General features: G+C 39.9%; 1 protein-coding gene across 2 annotated transcripts; it reads right to left on the reverse strand.

Annotated features, from left to right (window-relative positions):
• Nucleotides 1–464: 464 nt before the first annotated feature.
• On the reverse strand, nucleotides 465–22,662 carry LOC105689518 (zygotic gap protein knirps-like). Of its 2 annotated transcripts, none has more exons than XM_012406583.3 (3): nucleotides 21,611–22,662; nucleotides 14,737–14,814; nucleotides 465–3,575 (listed from the first exon to the last, which is right to left on the reverse strand). In XM_012406583.3, exons 2-3 carry the CDS (start codon nucleotides 14,812–14,814, stop codon nucleotides 2,352–2,354), a joined length of 1,302 nt encoding a protein of 433 aa, XP_012262006.2. In that variant the 5' UTR covers nucleotides 21,611–22,662; the 3' UTR covers nucleotides 465–2,351. The 2 variants fall into 2 exon arrangements, with proteins under 2 accessions (XP_012262006.2, XP_048505231.1); XM_048649274.1 differs by lacking the exon at nucleotides 21,611–22,662 and adding an exon at nucleotides 21,341–21,485.
• Nucleotides 22,663–23,351: the final 689 nt, after the last annotated feature.

Genomic DNA, 23,351 nt, shown 5'->3' on the forward strand with positions numbered 1-23,351 from the left:
ATATATAAATGTCTATCTGGAGTATACGTATATCTGTATATAGGTATACACAACCCATACGTCAATAGAGATACAAAAGCATGAATTCTTTCCGCTCTAACATTTGCCGCGTTACATGCACTTGCGGGTTGCACATATGATACTGAATACCTATTATATGCGGAATAACTTATGCGGAGAGGAACATCACCATCGACGATCGTCATGATCAGTTGCTGCGGTGGTAGTTCGTGATAACTTTTTAACCTTATAACTGCGGACTGCACGATCCATCGATCTATCCGTCGATTCGTCGATATATCTACTTGATCAGTTCGAAACAACGAGGAGAAGAACAAGTGGATGAAAGATCCTGCGGATCGTTCTCGTATTTTCATTCGACTTCACCGTGTGCGCGATTCTTCTTCATTCAGGGCTGTTGAAATTCGAGTCAATAATTATACATCAATAACAACAACGAGTTCCAATTTTCTATTCTTTTTGCTTTATATTTATATATAATGAGTTTTTTTTTGTTTTTTGTTTTTTGATTGAACAAAAATATTTATTTCATCGCATACACGTGTACTGGCCTGCCACTCAATATTTTTTTTGTATTATTTATTGATTTGTTTATTTGATTTTTTTTTTTTTTTCATTTTTCTAGTTTTGTTTCTTTTCTTCGCCATTATTATAATTCCCTAGTGTGTATATTTACAAAATATTTCTATTTCAATTTTTATTTCATTCATATGGACGAATATCTTATCATCGTGAGGGGCTTTTCATTGATTACATATGATATACCTATAGGATACTACGAGTATAATGGGCGAGTAGATCGTACGAGGATAGAGATGACTTTTTTTTGCTTTTTTAATTTCTGAGGAGTGAAAATTAGGAGGAAAAATGAATTGAATTTGATGAAAATTGTGATTTCAAAATCGCTCGCACTGTGCACAAAAACGACGTCGTTCTATCTTAGTTATATGAGAGAATTTCATTTCTGGAAAATACTCATGTTTCGTTTTATTTCAAATATAATAATAACGCCGCCTACACTGCAATATATTATATGTATATATGTACAAAATTCGTTGCAGCTACTTCAAAATCAATGTTATTTTCACCATGTAGTTTTTTCATTCAACTCCATTATAATATATACATAGATATATATGTATACACCTACTGGCCTAGACTTCATCACATATATAAATAGAATAATAATATCATTATTATTGAGAACGATAATAAAGAAGAAGAAAGAGAACATTCGTTCAAAAGATACGTGAAATTTACTATTGCATATCTAATGATAATAATAATAATAATAGTTTCAAATAAAATAGAAATAATAAAAAAAAAAAAAAAAATAGGTTAAATACATTCACTAACGTTATGGGTTGAGAAATAATATATTAAGGCACTCAACTACTGGCCGATATATCCACAATATATACTTTCTTCGGATTAAAATAATATTTATATCAATAATAATGATAATAATAATAATGATAATAATAGGCATAATAATAATAATGATGACGATGATAATAATTATATCAACAATAACAAATCTCCATTCGTTTCTTACATTTATAGTATATAATATATACGTCTGGTATCCTTTTACAAATAAATTCATATATATACGATGTGTATAAAATTAGCTTTATCTAGTGGGAGAATAAATAGGAAATAAGAAAAAAAAGAAAGCACACACACGCGCACACATTCGCATATTTATACCAAATAAACAATGATTCAGCGATATTTACAAATTGAACACATAATTATTATTACTCATTTTTGAAACTTTTCATTTTTTTTTTTTCGTATCGAGAGTAGGTAAATAGTACATTATGCAACAAGGGAATAAAGCTGCGGTTTATTACCGCGGACAACTGTACTGCCCGAGTAAAATTCCTGAAGGTGGAGTATTCACTCGAGGGAATTTTCGGGAGGGCGGTAAGTCCGAGGGAATGATTAGCTCTATTTCTACGTTGCATACAGGCCTTTATTTCCGACTCGACTGTAAAGACTACTTTTCGTCGGGCATTCGCAGGAGTGAAAGTAATTTTCGTCCCGCTAATTCACTTTTTTTACCGCAAATTTACTTATATTCGCAAAATGCTGGAGAAAAGTATAGTAGGATATCAGATTCAAGATTAGTCCCGCCTTTCAGGTCAAAAAAGTTGTCTTTACGGTCGAATCCGGAATAAAGAGCATTTCGTTTCCCTGTTCGCAATCAGTCTTTCACCTACGATGATTCGATAAAGTCGACAGAAAAAATGTGGGGAAAAAGAAAAATTTCAAATAACGAGTATCGATAAAATAACAATATTATTGAGGACTCAGAGTGGTCCGGCTTAAAGTGACAGTGGTAATTCAGCCGGCCTTTTAATGCCAAGTGTTAAGTCTAATGGTTTAGTTTTAGTGGGTGGAATAGATGGTTGATCTTGATTATCTTTTACCGGACTGTTACTACTCGAACAACTCGCGGATGATTCGGCCGACGATTGACTGCAGGTCGGACGTATGCCGGATGAATTTCTCGAAACAGATCTAACGCTTAAATCTATCGGTTCGTCTTGTTCCAAGGCTAAACCACCGGGACTCGGACTTACTAGTAGTAAATCGCCACCTCTTGGAGAATGTTGGGACGCCGCCGGCGTCACCAAACCACCCGGTGGAGGATAAACGAGGCCTAAACCGTGGTGAGGATATCCGGTGGTCAAGGTTACCGTGGCGTTTATTTTACGAGGTGGGAATTCGCGCTCCGATAAAGGCGGCGACGAACTCGTTTTGAAATAATTACTCAACGCCGAATTACTTCTACTGTCATCCTGGTCTTGTTCTCCGGCCGATGATGCACCGCTGTCGCTCGGTGTGTCCGCCGTCCTTTTGTAGGTTGGTAGAAAGGGCCTGAACACTTCCGGAGGACTCGACGGTACTATTATATCCTTTTGGGCGAAGTTTATCGGGAATATAGGCGGCGTTGTCGGTTGATGTTTCGAGTTTACGTAGTTGTTGAAGGACGAAGGGGGCGTCGAATCCCTCGGCGGTGTACCGGGTGGCTGTTGTTGATGACTAGCAGCTACAACCCTTTCCCTTTCCTTCTGCCACGCGAGGAATCTCAACTGATTCTGAAGCGCGATGTCGTCCGGATGGGGAGACTTGTTACCCCTTTCGCGCTCTTGTTTCAGCATAGCGACGTGGAGAAGGTGAGACTGTAGCGCTAGGTCCTCCTGACTCGGAGACGCTCGTTCTTTCAACTCTTTGCCGTATATACCGTGCTGACCTTGACCTTGGGGTGGCAAGAATCCCGGCAAAAAACCACCGCCGAATTGACCCGCCCCGTGTCCACCCTGCGACTGATTACTGTTCGACTGCTCTTGGAGTAAACAGTGGATTTTGAACCAATTCGATCTACGACCGTAACGTGATCCGGATTTCGACATACCGACCATCAGGCATTTTCTCAGCCGACATGCCTTGCAGGCCGTTCGATTCTTCTTGTTTATCACGCACACCCCGCCGTTTTTACACTCGGATATGCTCCCGAGATTGTTGTACGTCCGGCCGAAAAACGACTGAAATCAAAAAAAAAAGGGGGGAAAATAAAAAATCAGTTGATTCGGTTGAGAAACAGCATCGCGGTATAACGTATCAATCGAACAATAATACCGCCTTCCTAACCAACGAGTTGGCATGGTAACCCATTTCACACACAGTTCTCCGCTACGGCTGAACATGGAGAATTTCAATCAAGCTAGGAATCTTTGAATCATCCGGTACCCCGAGAACTACTGACATGTAAGTCCATCTCGTACCACTACGTATTTGGATCAGTAAGGTCCGAGTCGACCTGATCGCGAAGTTGAATATCCTCCGCTGTACCACCGCGTAACTTCCGAATCAAAAACCGGTAGATGATCGGATCGGTCTGAGAAATTGCGACTCCTTTCGCGGAAGAGCATTGTATACGTGGTTGTAATTATTACTTTTGAATAGTTTTAGAATAATTTTCGCAACGACAGAAGAAAAAAAAAAAAAAAAAAAAAAAAAAAAAAAACCTGGAAACGTTCGAATCGGGATAGAAAAATAATTCCGTTATATTTTTTGGAGGTGGGGAAAAAAAGGAGAAACACAAGCGAACCGCTAAAACAGGTTGACTGACGTCTCTGGTATACTACTTGACAAATAGCGAATCGATATATCTGTTTTTACCTAAACTTCTTGATCAACGTGCGACCACCGCGTCGGTTAACACGCAGTTTAAATCCTTTCGCAATTAATTCTATCGAAGGGAGAGAGAAACATGAGATATTATGGCGTTACTACAAATCAGACCGAGATTCCGGGCACGCCGTTTGATTTCAGTAAGATACACATGCCCGTTCAGTTACATACATAATCCAGAATTTCTTGCGTGTACCTGTACACCGCGAATTTGTCCGGGTATGAAAATCCCTAAATGGAGGTTGCAACCGATCGTTTAAAGTTTGGAGCGGTTTACACGAAACTTGATCCTCTGTACCACCGAGTCGCGTTTTATACCTTCAGGTGGATAACATATCCACGCTAACAGCAACTATAACAGTAATAGCCATCAGGAATTGCAGAGAAAAAAAAAAAAAAAAAAAAAGAAAAGAAAAAACACGTTCCAATAGGAAACGTACATATCGCATGCACGCGTCGCGCAATCGCCGCGGGCTGCCCAACGATCTTTGAATTGAATCACTTCGCGGTATAAATAATACATTCACGGTTTATTCCCTACAATTTTTTTTTCACGGGTCTTAATTGTTCACGAGTTTTTTTCGCTGATTTTATATTATCGTCGGAATCGATGATTGTCATATCGGTAGAATAAGACTGATTTTGGAAATTAATAGACTATTTTACCGGTCGCGTTCGACCTCGGGTCGTAGAAAACATCGCCAATTGGCGTTGAAGACCCGACGATGAACGGGTAAAAACAAATTTCCTGTTCCATTTCAACGGGCCTTTTCTCAAAAGTCTGGCGATCGACGCGATGATTCGTTCGGCAGCGAATCGATGAGCAAATATTTGTCTTCTCGATGGAAATAATCGTGGAAGGGAATCGCTACGCCGAATTAATTATATGCGGCTATTTACGAGCGTGTTTCAAAACGCTGTAAAATTCCAAAAACTCGACGGGCGAATATAACGATCACATTATAGATATGTAACATTCGGCATCCGAGCGGGGGGGGGGGGGACTATAATATGGACGAACAGAGAATTTCACCTATTCTACGAACGGTTGATATAGCAGCGCGCGATCCCCTCTATATCTTTATCCCACTCTTTCAGTTATATAGGTGTACATCTTTGTCTTCTCGGCGTTCTAATGGATAGGTATAAAATATAATCCAGCCTCCCCGCCGATCTCTACACCTGTGCCACCACAGCCATCCTTTCCGTTTTCTCCATCCATCCCACCCATCCGCCCACGCACTTCTATTCACAAACGCACCCCGAGGTATACTCTAAACTCTTTTGCCTATGTACGATATTATTATGTACCTACATAAAATATATACGTGTGTGCCTACGTAGACTTTTGCAGCACTCGAGACGCGGACGGTCTTCGCGGTCAAGCTCTCCTCTCAATCTACTCCGCGCGGGGGGGTGGGGGGAAGGGGGAAGGGGGAAAGGGGGGGTCCCTTCTTCGCCTATACCTGGATATGGATTATATGTATGCATGTGCAACGTACGAGTGCAGAAATTGTTTGTGCTGTCGCATCGTCGCGCCGGCGTTGTGTGAACGTACGGTAGGTAGATATATCCGCTGGTTTTGTGCTATCCGTTGAGACGCCGGTGCGGTGCGGTGGACCAAACCTCGTAATCTCCTCTTTTACTATCCCGCACGAGTCAAACTGAGATCCTCTTACTCCATAGCGCGTATCAAGAATCTATATTAAGGTCGTGGGAATGTGAAACGGCCGTTCGCCCGGCTATCTCTCCTCTTGCACTGTCTACTACGTACCCATATACCTCTGCTGTACATAAGCTATACGTGTACGCGCACACATCGAACTACCATACGTCTATTTTACGATTTTACTTTTTACCTTATACTTTAACTATATACCATTATACCATTTTGAGCATCGAGCACTTTATCAGTCATCCGCATGATCTCCATCGAATTTCCGTACTCGCGTGTGTTATTGATTCCGTGTGAATTTCAAATCAATCAATTTCGAGTGATTTGGACCCCGATCGATCGATTATCGAAATCGTTAATCCCAATATCGGTATCGAGAGATTGATTTATATCTTGGAGAGGATTAATTTTGTCAGTTTTGCATTAGAAATTTGCGGTTTGATCCGACGAGATACAAAGAACATCCGAACGGAGATCTCAAGAGAACATGATAAAAAGTAAAGCGACTTTCATTTTCGGATTTGGGTTACGTAAAGAAATGCCGTTTCACAACCGTATTTTTTTATCATCCGATTTTCTATAATTATTCATTTTTGAAAATCCAATCGAACGATCAACAACCGAATGGAAAAAAATTTCTAAAAAGACGCGACGACGACCCCGTTAACTCATCATATTTCGATCGCATCGCATCCACATATTATCCGTAAATGAGTCATTTTAGAGAGCGTTGAAGATCTATATTTGAATAAACCATTTCGCGGAAATCTCGAAGGTATGGTACAATGATACGGTGTGCTCAAAACGTATATATATATATATATATACCTTTTCATGGTCGTTTTGCGTAAAATTTTTCCTGAAAAAAACCGTGTTTTTTCTTTTCTTTTTTTTTTTTTCAATAAATAAAATAAAATAAATAGACATCGGGCTACTATGTAGGTACACCGTCACCATTATGCGAACTACTATTGATGATCGTGTTCACGTTTATCATGCTAATTAACGATGCGAGTCGCCTTTGAGAGGAACCTACTGGTATATTACATTACATACTCACGTATACATATTTTATTTGATTTTTGTTTCTATTCTATTTTTTTTACAACGTGTTAAAAGTTTGCGATGCGAGGTTTGAAATTTTCTAGGAATTATTGTAAAACCCCTCGAGAGTGAGGAATAAAAAAAATCACGCTATTTATTTGTATTTGTATAGAAGCATGGCGATAATCCGTTTCAGAATTTTTATTCTCAATTGAATATAAATTTCGCTACAAGTTTATGGCGTCACAATTTGAATAATACAGCGGTACTATACACGCTAACACGGTATACGTGTACACTCCTTCGAATCTCGTGTAAATTATATACATATATGTTATCCGCTGTATATGTATACTGTATCTGCACCCTACTATTTTACAGTGGTCCGAACTCTGTTGAAACAGACGCGCGAGCAAATAGATTCGAGTGAAGACAAATTCTTCGTACGCGTATCGGTGGGTGTACGCCAACTTTGAGAGATAACAAAAAAAAAAAACGAAAAGCCAAAAAATCATGAAAATCAAACGGAGGGAAAAAAAATCGTCGTTGACGTACGAACGTTCGTCGCGTTCTCCTCCCCGTTGGTTGGTCGGTTGGTTGGTCTCTACCATAATCGAATTCCCCTCGACACACGTATGCGTACGTGTATGCAGGGTATATATATTTACAAATGTGTTTGTTATTTACCGACGTCTCATGTACATTTGTATACATATATTTATGCCTACCTACCTAGACGGAAGAAGCGGGTATATAACATAGATTTCTGTATCTATCCATCTACTTGTGTAGCTGAAATAAGCCGTGAATGTTCTAAAAAGTCGCGCGCGCGCGCGCGCGCCTCTCAATTCCGTATTCCATTTATACTCGTATATTATGTGCATATAATATAAATACATGTATCCAGCATATGGTCCATTCAAACGTGTTCCGTATTACATATATAGTCTATTATAAAGCGCGGTATCTCTCCTCTCTTCAATTTTTTTCGCCGTATGTAAATCATTTTTTTTTCTAGGTGAAGTAGGTGTACATTGCAGCATATGCATATAACAGATAATAATTATGTCCGCGTGGAGAAAAGCTTTAGAAATCATTGAGTCGTTGACTCGGTGCACGCGGAACGAGCAAAAGAAACTAAATTTCAGCAAAGTCAAGTATATACCCGTAATGAGAGAAATAAGACGGAACCTTCTTCTTCTTCTTCTTCTTCTTCTTTCGAAAAACCAAGGTGAAACTAATCGCGAGCGAGATGAGAGAACAGAAATCACCGGCAAAAACCCCGAGTGTGATTTACAATTAGAAGTAGAGAAAAATTTACACTTTCCTTTCACCATTTTTTATCAAAAAAAACTTGGATTTTTTCTATTCTCTAGGGTGTATTTTACGCACTCTACACATGTAGATTTACACATATCCACGAGTACAGAATGGTGTGCGATATTTTCATATATAAAGGTAACTGAAAGCGACCCCGAAGACCTGATGTCATCGCGTTTGAAGAAGACCTTGAACGACGTGTGTTTCGAATGCCAATATAACGTTCGGGGCGCCGCGCAATCGTATAAAATCCGCTTTTATTTTCGTCTGAAGAAAGAAACAAAAGTAAAAAAAATAATATATTACAAAAAAAAAAAAAAGAGCGGAGAGAATAGACGGTCGAAAGAGAGAGAGAGAGAGAGAGAGAGAGAGAGAGAGAGGGGGGGGGGATCGTAACCTGCTCATTTGTATTCTTTCTCCCGTGTTATTTTAATTCATTTTTTTCTTCTCCTCTGAATTCTTTTTCCGAAATTTATCGACCCTCCGGGAACGAGGGTCGGGTCTAGAGCCGAGCGTGATTATACGGGATAAAATCGATCTGGCACCTGCTAAAAATCCGTCCGATTTAGATTTTTGTATTATTATAATAATGATGACGATCGTTCGTAAATTGCGGTTCACGTACGCGCCCTAGATCACGATCAATGAGTTATATTGTTGCCGAACAGTGAACACGCAAACGAAATATATTAAGAGGATCAGCGATATCGTTGTATAGCCGCGAGACGTTCGTTTGTCCAAGGGCGTATTACATATACGGTCTCTATGTAACCACACATATCGTTACTCGCGATTGTCTTCTTCAAATCCTGAGCGGTGTACAAATAATAGAATATACCATACGCAACCCTAACAATGTGACGTCCGCACGTAGCTCGGATTTTAAACATTTTGTATTTGCAACGATCGGGTTCGTTACTTTTTATACATTCAATTATCATCGGTCGCGAAATGATCGATGAAGAATTGAGCAATCGATTGCCAAATATCCGTATCGGTTGCAAGCTTCTCCATTCCTTCGCGAAGAACGATCCACCCTGAAACATTCGTCACGATTCCTCGACGATCGATCGAAGAGTCCGATAGATGCAATCCAATCGCTTCTTTATCTCTTTCAAGTTTTATCGCCAGACTCGGTGCATGGGGGAAAAAAAAACGAATTAACTCAGATTACCCTTAAATAGTGCACGAAATTTTTTCTTCTTGAATTTATACATTCAAGTTTGTTTGTTTTTTTTTTGCGCGCGACGCGGGGTTCGAAACGAAGCCCTTATACAGCGTACGTACGTAGTAGGTATACAGTTGTTTGTATACGAGGTGGATAGAGCTCGGGTATTTAAATGGTGGGGCAATTAGAGGGGTAATGGTGGCAGTTAAGACTCTCGAGAGAAGTTCTTCTCATCTCGCATTTCTTCTCTACTTCTCTGTTTTAAGCTCGGTTGGTAACTTAACCTGCATCCTTTAACAGTCACTCTCTACACTCTATGGGTAGCTAATGCGGCGTCTGCATCGGGTTCAGGTTCAGGTTCAGCTGGTTCTCAATTCCGTCCTTATACCGCTAAAGCTGATGTTGCTACTATATACCCGATATGCAAGGTAGATTCTTACCGTATGTTTAACACGCGCCTCGCGCTAATGTCTCTTTATGAGCGAGCTAATTGTCCCGAGGAGATATCACGGCCAGATTACACCTCTGTATAATCGTATTTACGAGGCTCTTAGTCCTCGCCAAACTGCCCTCATCGCCTCCGCGTCGTTCTCTCATTCTCATTCTCCTCCTCGAAATATCACCCTCGTCGCTCTCTTTCATTAATTTTTATTGTATTCTCTCGTCGTCGTGTCCCCTGCAACCGACACCTCGTCCTTCTTTCATCGAACAAAACAAACAATAAAAACCCCCCCGAAACAAAAAAAAAATAAATAAATAACGAACCGAACACAGGAAACGGATTTTCCGTTCCAAGTAATTAGTAAGTGGTTTTCGAGGTATCGGAAGTCGGTGGAGAATTGTAGGCCGACGATGATAACCCGCCTCGATCGACCTCGTAACAACGTAGTGGTACGGTTCCAACCGCCATGACGAAGATAGCCGACCAACGACGTTATTTCTATTAAAGGACTTACTCCCGTTTGCGGGCGCAACTCAAGCAGCGGAATAACGAAAGAAAAGAGTAAAAAAAAATGAGGCAAGGAAGAAGAAAGAAAGAAGGATAAAAAAAAAAAAAAAAAAAAGAGAGATGATGAAAAAAGGCGTCGTGCTTTTCATTGTCTCTAAGTGTGTCCCCGATATCAAACACACTCGCTACAGTTGCTGCATTGTCTCTGTATCGGTAGCTGTCCGTAATGAATATGTTATTATTTTCTGAATCACATCAGGCCTCGGTTCGAAGTGAGCAGCGGTTAACAGTAAGAGCGGTTACGGAGCCGGAGCCGGAGTTTCGTTTGGTTCACTTCACTTCACTTACACTTCACTTATTCTTATTTGGGGTGTGGTATGGAATTTTCACAATGGACATTCGCTCGCATAATTTTGTGTATTGAAAAGCAGCAGTCCTACAACGACGTGTGTTTGATAAATAAAACAATGCACAACTCCGTGAGCCTCTTAACTCTGTATTAAATATGTATATATCTATATATATATGTATCCACATGCGCATACGTGCGTATATATACCATATCATGTACCTGTATACGGAGGATTTGCATTACAAGTGACATTTGCGACCTGGATATTTATTTTTCATTTATGTACAATGGTATATAGTCTACATACACGTACGTGATATTATACATTGCTCACGGTGCGACACATCCTCTCGTGTACATGTACCGTAAAGGTTCAACGAGTATTCTCGAAACCTTTGAAAATTGTTCCAAGTTTATTATGAAAAATTGTGAGAGTTCAAATTCCATGTACAATTGTAATATATGTATATATATATGTATGTACGTGTACCATACCTATACTTTCGCGAGGTTATAATGAGTCGAGTCATCTGGACACATCGCATGCAGATTACACGCTCGTTGCAAATTTAAAATATTCATGCGTCGTGCACGATGTTAATAAAAAAAAAAAAAAAAAATTAAGTAAAAAGAGACCATAATAATGATAACAATGATGCGAAACAAAAGAAACGCGTTAAAATTCAGAGGTCAGACTCTCGAGAGGCTCCTGTTATACCCCACATATAATACTGCACTTTTAATAAGTATGCGAAGAAACGGGACGTTAGGAGAGAAGGAAATATATGATAATTGATAACAAACGCGCCACGACTATGTATGATATAATAAAAGGTAAGGGTTTCGAAAGCTCGCTACGTCAGAGGCGATCGAAAAATTTGAAGAGAAGAGCTTAGTTTCTGATGTCGACGCTTTTTAAACTTCTTCTCCTTCTTTTTCTACTTGTTCTTCTCCTAACTTCGTCTACTTCTTATTACCGGTCGCACTTATTTAACGCGCGTGACGCACAGCTTTTCGAGTAGGTATACACCGCGTATAGTAGCGTCGTTAGTATGCTAATGAACAGTCCAGACTCTTCGCCGTACCTAGTGCCCCGCGATGTTCATTTTGCTTGAATCATTTCAAATATTATACACTCATATATATATCTGTATAAAAGATATACGCGCGTGTATCCACGTTCCTTTCTCCCTCGAATGTCATTTCAATTGATCCGACCAAAAAGTCGTTCACGACGGGTCAAAAGAAGACCACGTGTCCCTCCCCCCCGCCCCAGAAGCGGAAGAAGCGAGATAAAATTCTATCCATGAAATGTAAATGATGTGTACACTCAATAAAGCTTCCGCAAGAAGTCCTCTGTGACGGGAGTTTCATTCCGTTGATTATCGTATGCGACATGATGTGTGTGTTTGAGAGATGTGATTTTGAAGGTTCGGAGTTTGGGACGAGAATAAGCTAGTAAAAAAAAAAATGAATAATAGAATAGGAAAAAGGAGGGGACTCATCGGCAGTTAGTTTTCTCAATCCCATAGAGTCGGTCTGAGAGTTTGGAGAAGATCGAAAGGGCATTGCGGCATACCTTAGTTCGGAATGGAATGGAACGGAGCAGGAATAATATTTATGGTTCCAGAGTGGCGTACAACGAAGAAGAACGAAGAAACGGTGGGATCGTAGAGTCTAATTTACCTAAAACGCGTTATCTGAGTGGTCTCTCCGGAGTCCAGGAAATGGATGGACGCGGTAAGGTATTGCTCGTTGTTGCCCTAATGAGGTCCAATTACTATCGGGGGCCCCATAGCCGAGAGGGTTACTTGGTATTCACTACCGATATTCAACGTTGTACCACATTAGCTGAATAAATAGTATAGAGGTGAACACCCTCCCCGTAGATAAATGTCCATCTACTCTGTTACGTACACGTATAGGAGGTACATCCACGTATAAATGTATGTCAAAGGTACATCAACCGCCGATGGACCACGGATGCCGCGTTCAATAATCCTCGTCGCGATTTATTAAAACATCTCTCGCGTTATCCCCGCTAGAGAGAGAGAGAGAGAGAGAGAGAGGAAAAAAAATAGTAGATATCCATCTCGTACACCTCACCGTCCGCGCAGCTATCGCGTTATAATATTTCTCATACTCCGTGAAAACTAAAAAATTTAATCTCCATCTTCGAACGTTATACACCGGCGATGTTTCGCGCAGATATCCCGACGAAAAATGGGGGGGGAGGGGGGGGGGGGGGGGGGAGAAAGAGATAGATGAAAAGGAAAAAAATTAAATGTAATAAAATAAAGTAAAAACGTGAACAGAAAAACGAAAAACAATAACAATAATCATATTACACAAACCCGACTCATCTGACCGGGAGAGCATGATCAGCGTTAATCGATTCGTTTCGGTCGAATCTCTCGCAGTTTCTATAATACACGCCTATATTCTCTCATCCGCCTTCTCTGCCCCCGTATCGTCCCCTTCCCCTTTGCCTTCCCCTCCTTTTTCTTCTCTATATTCCTGACCCCTCGCTGCTTCACCACTTATGGATTCGACCCGGGTTCGCTCGGCTTTTTCTTCGGTGTACTTTGACCATTCGCTCTGGCCTATTAAATCCAGGTTTTATATGTAAGTTACTACGTCTCACATCGGAATCGAGTTCGAGAAAAAATGAATCGAAAAAAGCGGTAAAATGAAAAGAAAAAAAAATCCAAATGAAATAAAACGCACAAAAATTATATCGGATTGCTTTAAACTGGAGTATGGGTGTACGTGTATCAGAAAGTTTTTAACGAATGGGAGTTTCTAAATCGAATAGATTAACCTTTTTTCAGATTATTCAAATTAATGATTAATAAATTGCTTCTCTTTTTCCTTTTCTTTTTTTTTTTTTTTTTCCTGTATCACCTCTCTTTGACCCGTAACGGACATCGGTGTATCAAACAACCGCCTACTTATGAATAGTTTTCAAGTCGAGTAGTCGGATGGGTGATCCCGTACCGTGAAATGTGCCAAATAATAAAATTTGAAGTTAGATTGATGCACGGCACCTCTGTACCCGTCGTTCATTAATTCTTTGCTAACTACGGCAGCGGGAGAAGTAGAAGAAGAAGAAGAAGAAGAAGAAGTAGAAGAAGAGGAAGACGGGAGAGATGATGAAGGAGCCAGCTCCGTTTTTGAACACCTCTTTCAAGATTTCGAGGGTCCGCTTTTATAACTTCGGCTGAATATATCAGAGCTAAACTCAAAGCTTCGGTGAACCGATTAACCAACTTCTTCTGAGAACGTCTTTAATTAATTATAACCTCCAGCTCGGAGGCTCCCGCGCGCGCTCCGAGCCGTTCGAGACGGAATATCAAACTCTCGTTTCTTCGCTTCTTATTTTCTCGTATCCTTCTTTTTCTTTTTCTTGTCATCAGGTGTCAAATTAATAAAATAACATTTCGTTGTCCATCGATTGCTGGCGTGTAAAGTAACTACGCGAATCACCGAACGCGCGAGCACCTCATACGTGTCATTACGCCAACACTTTACCGTATACCTGTATACCTATATCCGTTTATTTTGAACATATATACATTTATATGTATACATCCAACCACACGTATACACATGACAATAATGATAATGATGGTATACGCGTGCTTTATTCACTCTCGGCAATAACTCACGTAATTTATATACACGTGTATTTCACCCGGCGCTTTCTTTTGCTCTGCAGATCGAGAATGATCGAGAGATAAATATATTTAATAATGATCTGCAATGCTCCGGGCGGTTCCCACACAAATAATTCGGCGCGTGGCTTTAAATTGATTTTATAAACATAATATTGTATAACCGGACCGGTGCAGCGTGGAGCGGAAATATATACCTATACGTATACATTTATCTGTATCAAAGCGCAGTCTGTTAATTTTTATTTGAATTTTATTTGACGAGAGAAATGACGAGATGAAGGAGTGGGATGAAAAAATCACGGCAATCGAATAATCAACTCGGTTTACCTTGCAACCCTCGCAGGTGAACGCTCCAAAATGGAAGCCTGCCGCTGGCTCACCGCAGACCTTGCACTGCTGGTTCATCTGCAATTATACATTAAGTACACATTAATTTATTATCATACGTGTTTTAACGAGTCGATGATCATTTATATATTATACAGATGAAATACGTCGATTGATCAGAGGAGAATTTTATTACGTGTGGAACATTTTGAAAAACTTTACGTTCGTTGATATTTCTCAACTTTTTCCTATTTATTAGGCGGGGGGGATTATATTTTTTGTGTTCTTTTTCAAATAATTTTTTTCGTCATTTCTAGAAAACCAGCTGTGTGAGTTATACACCAAGTAGTATAGCATAAGTAGGTATACGCGACCAGTCTATAGAATATAAAATTAGGCCTGAATCTGATAAGTTCTAATTTACCGAGTCTGACTTTATTTGACATTTGAAACATCTGCCATCGTAAACCTGGTATAAATATATATGTTGTATATAGATAAAGTTGGCTTTAGTTTAAAGTTCTTTTCACCAACACCCTATTTCGTACCGTACGGTTTAATTATTCCTTATTCCGTCTCACTTGTTTTTTTTTCTTTCATTTTATTTCGTTATTTTTATTTTCTATCATTTCAAAGCACATCACCGCGTTATATATAACACTAATTTCCTCACCGCTGCAGCGGCGTCGGAGCTGATCGTTTAAGAGATCGCGCGCCACGCGAACGGTCATTAAACCTGATAGAAACGGGGAAACGAATTCAACGAAAAAAAAAACAAAATATATAAAAGAAACAAAGAAAATGCATAAAGATACAAACGACGACAATAATACCGTTTTTATACGTATCTAATAACGAGACGATAATAAGATATATAGATATAAAATGATGATAAATAATATAACACGGAATTAATATAAATAATATCATATATCTATATGTCGCGCCTAATTACTCGCCGCGTGTTGCCTCGTCGTTTGTGTGGGTACGCGATAGTCGTACGTACGTGTGACTGCCCGTATACCTTTTGATTTATCCTATACAAAATATTCCCTACGTACACGTATATACCGAGATACTGTTGTACACTCGTAAAAAACGCCGATAACTTAACTGCTAATTTATACTTTAAATCCAAGTTAATTGGAAATAAAACATGGAGGTTTTCAAACGCCTTTATATACCAGATATTCGTGGTATATAGATCTCCGACCATTACGGGGACGAACTTTTGATATAATCCACGTTGGTCGTTTATTTGTACTTTTTTCTCATAGCTCTGGTCCGTCTAATTTTTTCTATCATCCACAGGACGGTCCTTCTTCGCATGCATCGGATGAAATGAGGAAAAAATGGAAAAATAAAGGTGAAATCTTTGCGTAGTCAGATTATTTTCGAAACGAATTGAGAAAAACTTTTTTCGTTTCTCGCAGGTTCGCAGTGGTGGTACGGCCCCCTGCGTGGAGCCTTCGCCGGGCTAGGTACTATATTTTAATTAACGTCTGACGTAATTAAAACTCGGTCAACGATCCGCGCCTTACGTGGGATCACATAGGTACCGAAGGTGCCGACTGAGAATTTACACGCATTAATTTTCTGCCCGTATCATCGTTCGTGCGCGAGTTCGTCCTTACGTATAGATGAATGAGGAGATACGATGATAACGACGACGACGACGAAAGTGAAGGAGGACGAAATAACACGGCGGATGAGTTTGGTAAAAAAAAAATGACTCGTGCGAATGGCACGAGCCAAGACGACGTCGGCGTATATATTAAACAACGTATAACGTATCCGACGCAAATGTTGCGATCTTGGTTAAAATTTGGCATAACTCGTTTCGACGAGTCTTGATTAATTTTTTTGATTTTTCGATTTTTGGCGACAGGAGTGAAAAAAGAAAAAAAAAACCAGAATAATCCACACCGTCGCGCATACGCGCGTCGCCGATTGGATCCGATTCCTTTCGCTGAGCGTATGTTATGTATAACGATCGAGATATACATATGTATTGACGCTTCGGAATTATACCCGCGATGATTTCGTGGTGATCCCGCGTTACGTATCTACTCATCTATAATATTCAATATGTCTGTAAATATGTTATACCCGTAGATCGAATGGCCCTGATCTTTTTGATTAATGAGTTACCGCCCTCGCAACGCACGATCGTCCTCCGCGTTATATGCAATACCCAGATTTATTCATACATAATATAACAGTTGATACCGTTAACGGAAATTCTATCATTTTACGTATATATTCCTGCATCGGCTGCGATATTTCAACGTTGACTTTTCATACCTTTCTCTTCATTCGCGTTATATAATGCGCGTGTGTGTGTATACCCCTGTTCTAAAATCCACAAAGTTCGAAATCTATTTAACGGGTGGTAAGAGAAAATGAACAAAATAAATAAACAAGTATGTAGCGCACGAAAAAAGTGTTACACATTGTCCGCCACTTCAATTTGGATGATCTCGAGCGATCCAGTTGAGCGGGATGACTACGTCGTCCCCCTCGTTCCGCGGAACGGTACAACCGACATATTATCCGCTACGGTAAATAGATCGGTAAATATTTACTGTGACGATTCAAGCATATGTCGGTTGATAATTATTTATTTGTGACGCGGGCACCCAGATATTATATGCAAATAATCGTGTGTGATCTGATTCCGGTGTCCCGTGTACCTGCTCCAGATAATTTGAATAGCAAATACGACGTTACAGTATCATGGACAAGCATATAATATACACGTAGCAATCTTCTCGCACTTTATAAGGTTTCTCCACGCTCCAAAGTTCCACGCAATACATCCGTACGTGGCGTACGTGAGTTTCAACCGTCTATTCATTGCTCTCATCGTCTCTTTCACCCCATCGCCCATGAAAGGGTGCTACCGCGCGCGGGGAAAGAGAGCTCCCCAATATTCACCCCCCTTTCTTCAGTTATTTTTTTTTTTTTTTTTCACCATTTTTCTTTTCTTCCACGTTCTGTTTACGCGTCATTAAACACCAGTCGGGTCCATATTCCGGTTTATATTCGCAGAAGGAATTGAAAAAGCCCGCGCAACTTGCCGCTCGCGTATTTCTCCAGCTATTTTTACGTACATCCTCTGCCTTCCTACCCCCGTTTTTTTTTTTTTTTTTTTTTCTCCTTACACCGTCGACGCTCTTCTTTCTTTCCACCACCTATTCTTTCTTTGTACCGTCGAGGGCTCGCCCTTCGCTCTGTTCTCGATAGTTCTTTTTTCTTTTCTTCTTTTTCTGCCCTCTTGACTTTTTGCCGGCTATTATATTATGTAACACGGCGTGTAAAACCTCGCGAACAAATTGATGGCCCTATAACGCTTACGTGAGCGCAGGTAAAGTTGATTAAAATTTTTCTCGAATTATCGTTATTTTTAGCTCGCAACATTCCGCCGTGTATGGCCGTGCAACGAAGGGCTGTCGAACGCCACTCGAAAATGTGCGCGGGATAATACAAGGCGAGAAAATCGCACGTTTCGAAGTATAGCGTCGCCTCGTTTCGAGTGTTTGAATGTAAACGTCCCTATTGTCAATTTTGAGGACCACCGAGAAACGGACGTGTATAATGTAACGAGGATCTTTCAGGTTCGGTCAGACGGTTGACCCGAAAAAGGAGGAGAAGAAAAAATAGCGATATTTGTGTTCGGACGCATATGGAGTATGAAAATACTTTGAAATGACTTTTGGTTTTGCGCAATTTGTATTCCGGGATTTGGTTTTAACGATCTATCTGATTGATGATGTTCAAGAGTCGTTTTAAAGCGTTGCGTCGGGGGTCCCTACTGGAGCGAACTCCCGTCATCCACCGGGTATCGTCCCGACTTTTATCTTTCTCACTCTCCCTCTCTCTCTCTCTCTCCCTCCTCAACTCCCGGGTTACAAAGTCCTTGAAAAATGATCCTCTCAAGGTCCCGAAAAACGGGACACACTACGGGACTCCTTCAGTTCATGTTTTCGCGATTCACAATGCACGCCGGGAGTCAAAAACAATTAATATCCTTCCAAAGGATCATTTATACCCGCCGTTTAGCTCCCGTCGCTTCAAATAACACGTATATCTATATATATATATATCTATATATATAAGCACGCATGCATAGATATATATGTATATATATACATATATACTACGCGTACCTACGACACCGTGAGGATCATCATCAAACTGAAGATGAGAAGAAGCTCTCTTCGCTCCACACGTATGCGTGAGGCAAACCCCGCGCTGCTTTTATCCCTATCCAAAAACCGTGACCGATGCAATTTTTAACACTGTTTAAAAAAATCTACAACCGATTTCTACCTCCTGTATCGTGTATACCTATACGATACCCCCGTTTATACGTCGAACAGCGCGCGAATATAATAATATGTATTATACTTTCGCCGATCCTGTGAAGGATACGAGAACGAAAGAAAAGAAACGGGAGAAGAAAAATGTCAAGAGAAACCCTTTACTCGTACTACCATTTTTTTTTTTGTTCCTCAGCATTCGTTTCCTCACATTGTGGGAACGTAGTTCTGCGCAACGTGGTGAAGAAAAAAAAAAAAAATGAAAAAAAACAAGAAGAAAATTGAATACCGTAGATTGATTGTTGGAGTGATCGGAAAGGCGAGTCCGTGTAATAATATTATTTTTATTTCCGTTACAGATATGGTTGGTGTATATGCACACGATGGAGTTAATTAGTAATAGGCGGTATGTGTTGATTGACCTACGGATAGTTGATTGGCTATGTGATGATGAGAGGTTGCGGTAACTAGTTACCACTCTACACCTTATAGCTTTGAAGGTATATTTTCTGCATTGAAAACGGGCATAAATCACCGTCGATATGGACCCTATAGAATGACCTTTGATCGTTATGGAATTCTCTGGACACTGATTAGGAGGGCTATACGGGTATGTATAGATGGACGTATATACGAATCCGTATATCTATATACCTATATAACGAGTATAACGAGCCGTGCCAACCGATCAGACACGCCCATAGCGATTGTAAAGCCTCGGTATAGATCGATAGCACATCTATATACCTTGGAGTACGTACACATATATCTATGCATGTAACATGTGTATAAATAGAAAGAGAGTCGATGAGGAATTAAATAACGCGGTGTGATTTTTCAACAAACGAACTGTGTACACGCCGTTCGGAGATTTTATGTACGAGCCGGAGTAGTGCTTGAGAGGTTACAGATCGCACGTACGCAAACTCGCATAAACTTTGAGGATAATCGTATATTTCTGATTGCGAAGAGGGATAAAGTAATTTTTGTCAGAGGGTTGAAATCTCCCTCGGGACGCGTTCGTCCTCGGTATACACAGTTATAATAGCCGGCTCGAAAAATTGTAAGAAGAAAAAGAAGACGAAACTTATAATAGCGCGGTTGCAGGGATCAGACGCCGAACTCCCGCTGGTTTTTTGACATTTTTATTCCCTTGTGCTCGCATACGTATAAAGCAAGAGAAACGCGTTATTTGAACCAGACCTCGGATCGTAATTAGATTTTCTGGATATACAACCGAGAGTTTTTAATTTTCATTTGATAAACTGATTTTTTACCTCAAAATATATATATATATATAAACCACACCACGTTTACGTACTCCGATAAAATTCCGGGACAATTTTTCGATGCGCGCGTTACACTTTACGCACATACTCGTGTGTGTGCGATAGCACGTGAGCGTTGTACACACACACACAGCCGGGGTTTAGGTTCTTATTACACCGACGTATACCAAGTTGCAGCGTGTACGGTTGTGTGCCTAAGCGCGGTGCGAAGAAGTCAAACCGCGTGCGACCCCTCGATCTAACCGGAGGTGTTCGAAGAGCAAAAGGGTAACATGTAAATGACCCTCACGGACCCATCCTGACCCCCTCTTAGTCCCCCAGACAAACGCTGCGTAACACATATGTGTACATAGGTATGTACGTACCTTATATATACATGACGTGATACGTCTATATCCGAATGGTATATAAAACGTATCCGACGCACTCGTGTACGTGTAAAAGTATCCGTGTGTATGTGTGAATATACGGCAAGACGGATACGCGGGTACATGCCCGAAAAAATTCTTCGGGTCGTGAACCGTATGAGGAGCGAGTTACAAGTGAGGTAATAACCGTAAGAAAGGGTAACAATGGCTCTCGACATACCGCAGAAAGGGGCGCGCGCCAAAAAAAGAGAAAAAGGATCTGTAATGTATATAGAAGAATGAAAAAAGAGCAGCAGAAATAATAAACAAAAAGTATATGGCAATAAATATATTTTGACATGGGAGCCGAGAGCGACCGACCCTGATATAATTATATTGCAACTGCTGCTCCGAAAGAAGAATATATAAATAATTCTTCTCCATAATATTCATAGTTTCTATTTATATCTGTTCGCCGAACTGGATTATATGAAAATATTTTATATCACCGTCTAGATTTATGTGTAGAAGGAAATAAAAAAGCTCCTCAAAAAAAAAACCACTCGCAATGAGTATTGTACCTATGATGATTTGAATGAAGGAAAAAAAAACCGCGATTTTCCTGTATATTGAATGAGGTACGTGCCTAGGATAATCGCTGGTCGATGAAAAACGGGAATTCCCAATCAATAGCGCGACTAGACGCCGTAATTTGTTTTAATAGAACGCCGATTGCCAAGAAGCGCCGGAGACTTCAACGCCGGAGACCCCAACGCCGGAGACTTCGACGCCGGGTATGGCACTGCACTGGTGATTTCAACGCGTGGTTAGCAGACGTGCCGAGTCCGCGGTATACGAGCGTTTATCGGGTTTAATTGGGCCTCTAATTTTTCACCGTGAGTGGATTTATACTGACCTTTATGTACACCTTCGTATTCCGATGCGATTTCTAAAATATCTTGACGTTAACCGCAGAAAAAAACAACATGAATTTTTAATAATACACACTAAACTACAGCGGTCGTTCTATTAAATTAATATTCATAAATCGTCTGCAGTTATTAGCTTTAGAGTTTAAACATTTCGATGATTATCACTTTATGGATATTATTTATAATATATGCCATCCGATTTTTATGCAAATTATGAAATTTAAAAACTGCACTTCATCTCGATGAACTTCGGGTTAACAGGATATTAAAACGGTATAGTAATCGTCTTCATTTGATAAAAATCTATTTCAGTGGAGATTCATCTTCTATTTTTTTGTTGTTCTTCGAATATGCGGAATACCGAACGTTCGATTTGTTTATTTCTTTTATGCGCTGCACACAACAATATTGATTAAATATTCCACGTTTATTTATCAACTGCAATATAGCCTGTCGTAACCACACAATTTATAAAAACAAAACAATAACAATAACAACAAACATAAGAATATTAATATGAAAAAGAATTTTTCATCATTCACGTATTACGTTATGCGTCAGTAATATTATCCCGATGCATGTATACCTATATGTGTTTATGTAATCCTCTTTGGTCACGCGATAACTGTCGTCCCAAAATTATACTCAACGATTATTCAGATAACGACGTTCGTTCTCGCTCCTCTTTTAATTTTTCACGCACTTATATGGCGTTGATTTTCATTGCGATCCGATTATTTTGAACTCTTCAGATCTCTTCATTTAAATTATCAATTAATTACTGTATAATAAATTTACATCGTCTTCATTATGCGTATGTACATATAATTTCATTTACTATGCATGGTTATTTATAATTTGTCGTTATTGTTTATTTATTTATTCGTTAGTTTCTTGTATATGAACATATACATATAAATGTATATGTGTATATGTAATTTTTTGTTTATTTGTTTATTAGTTCGTAGTGTTTGTTTGTTTGTTTTTTTTTGTTTTTTTTTAACCGGTGGTAGCACGAAATCGGTGCGACCACGTCGGTGGACGGGAGAAGACTGGCTTGTTTAGATCGGCGACCTGTTGGTCCGTTGGAGCGACAAGGTGTTCCAGGTGAGTTTAATTTTACCAATGGTGGGAGTTTAGAAACGCCCACTTGGGTCTACCCATTCTTAGAATCGGCCAATCGTTTACTAACGATTTTATATTTCCAACCAACTGTAAGCTACGATTTCAAGGGACCGATACACTCGGACTGGCCCCCTTCGAAACCGGGTGGGGGAACCGACAGGACTCGAGGGACCCAAAAAACGTGCGACTATTAAATTTTCTTTATTCGAATTACGCCACCAGCTAGGAATTCGCATCTTCGCGCGCTGTAATCGAATAATCGGCTGGTACCGTTTTGTGCAATAACGTTTTCGAAGAATTTTTCTCCCGGTCATCCCGCTTTTATATTTCGCATCCGTTTCAAGAAACAGATTCCGTAATTTTTATGACACGCATGCAGATGATTCCTCTTATTGTTGTTTTTCGTTCTCCGGGCATACCATATGTGACTATGCGTGATGGGCTATAAAGAAAAAACTGAATCAATAAACAAAATGGAAATATTCTTCACCGAACGATTTTAAATCTTGTATTTTGAAGCCACATAACGTGAAATATAGTATAAGTTCTCAACAACTATTGATTGCACGTATTATCGGTAATAAACGAAAATAAAGATTG

The sequence above is a fragment of the Athalia rosae genome, chromosome 2 (genome assembly GCF_917208135.1).
Source record: "Athalia rosae chromosome 2, iyAthRosa1.1, whole genome shotgun sequence".
In the NCBI taxonomy this organism is placed as follows: domain Eukaryota; kingdom Metazoa; phylum Arthropoda; class Insecta; order Hymenoptera; family Athaliidae; genus Athalia; species Athalia rosae.

Excerpts from the sequence above, each read along its gene's own strand:
- LOC105689518 (XM_012406583.3), bottom strand. The coding sequence starts at position 14,814 with ATGAACCAGCAGTGCAAGGTCTGCGGTGAGCCAGCGGCAGGCTTCCAT. Across the intron at positions 3,576-14,736 it reads TCACCTGCGAGGGTTGCAAG|TCGTTTTTCGGCCGGACGTA; the intron begins GTAAACCGAGTT and ends TTTTGATTTCAG.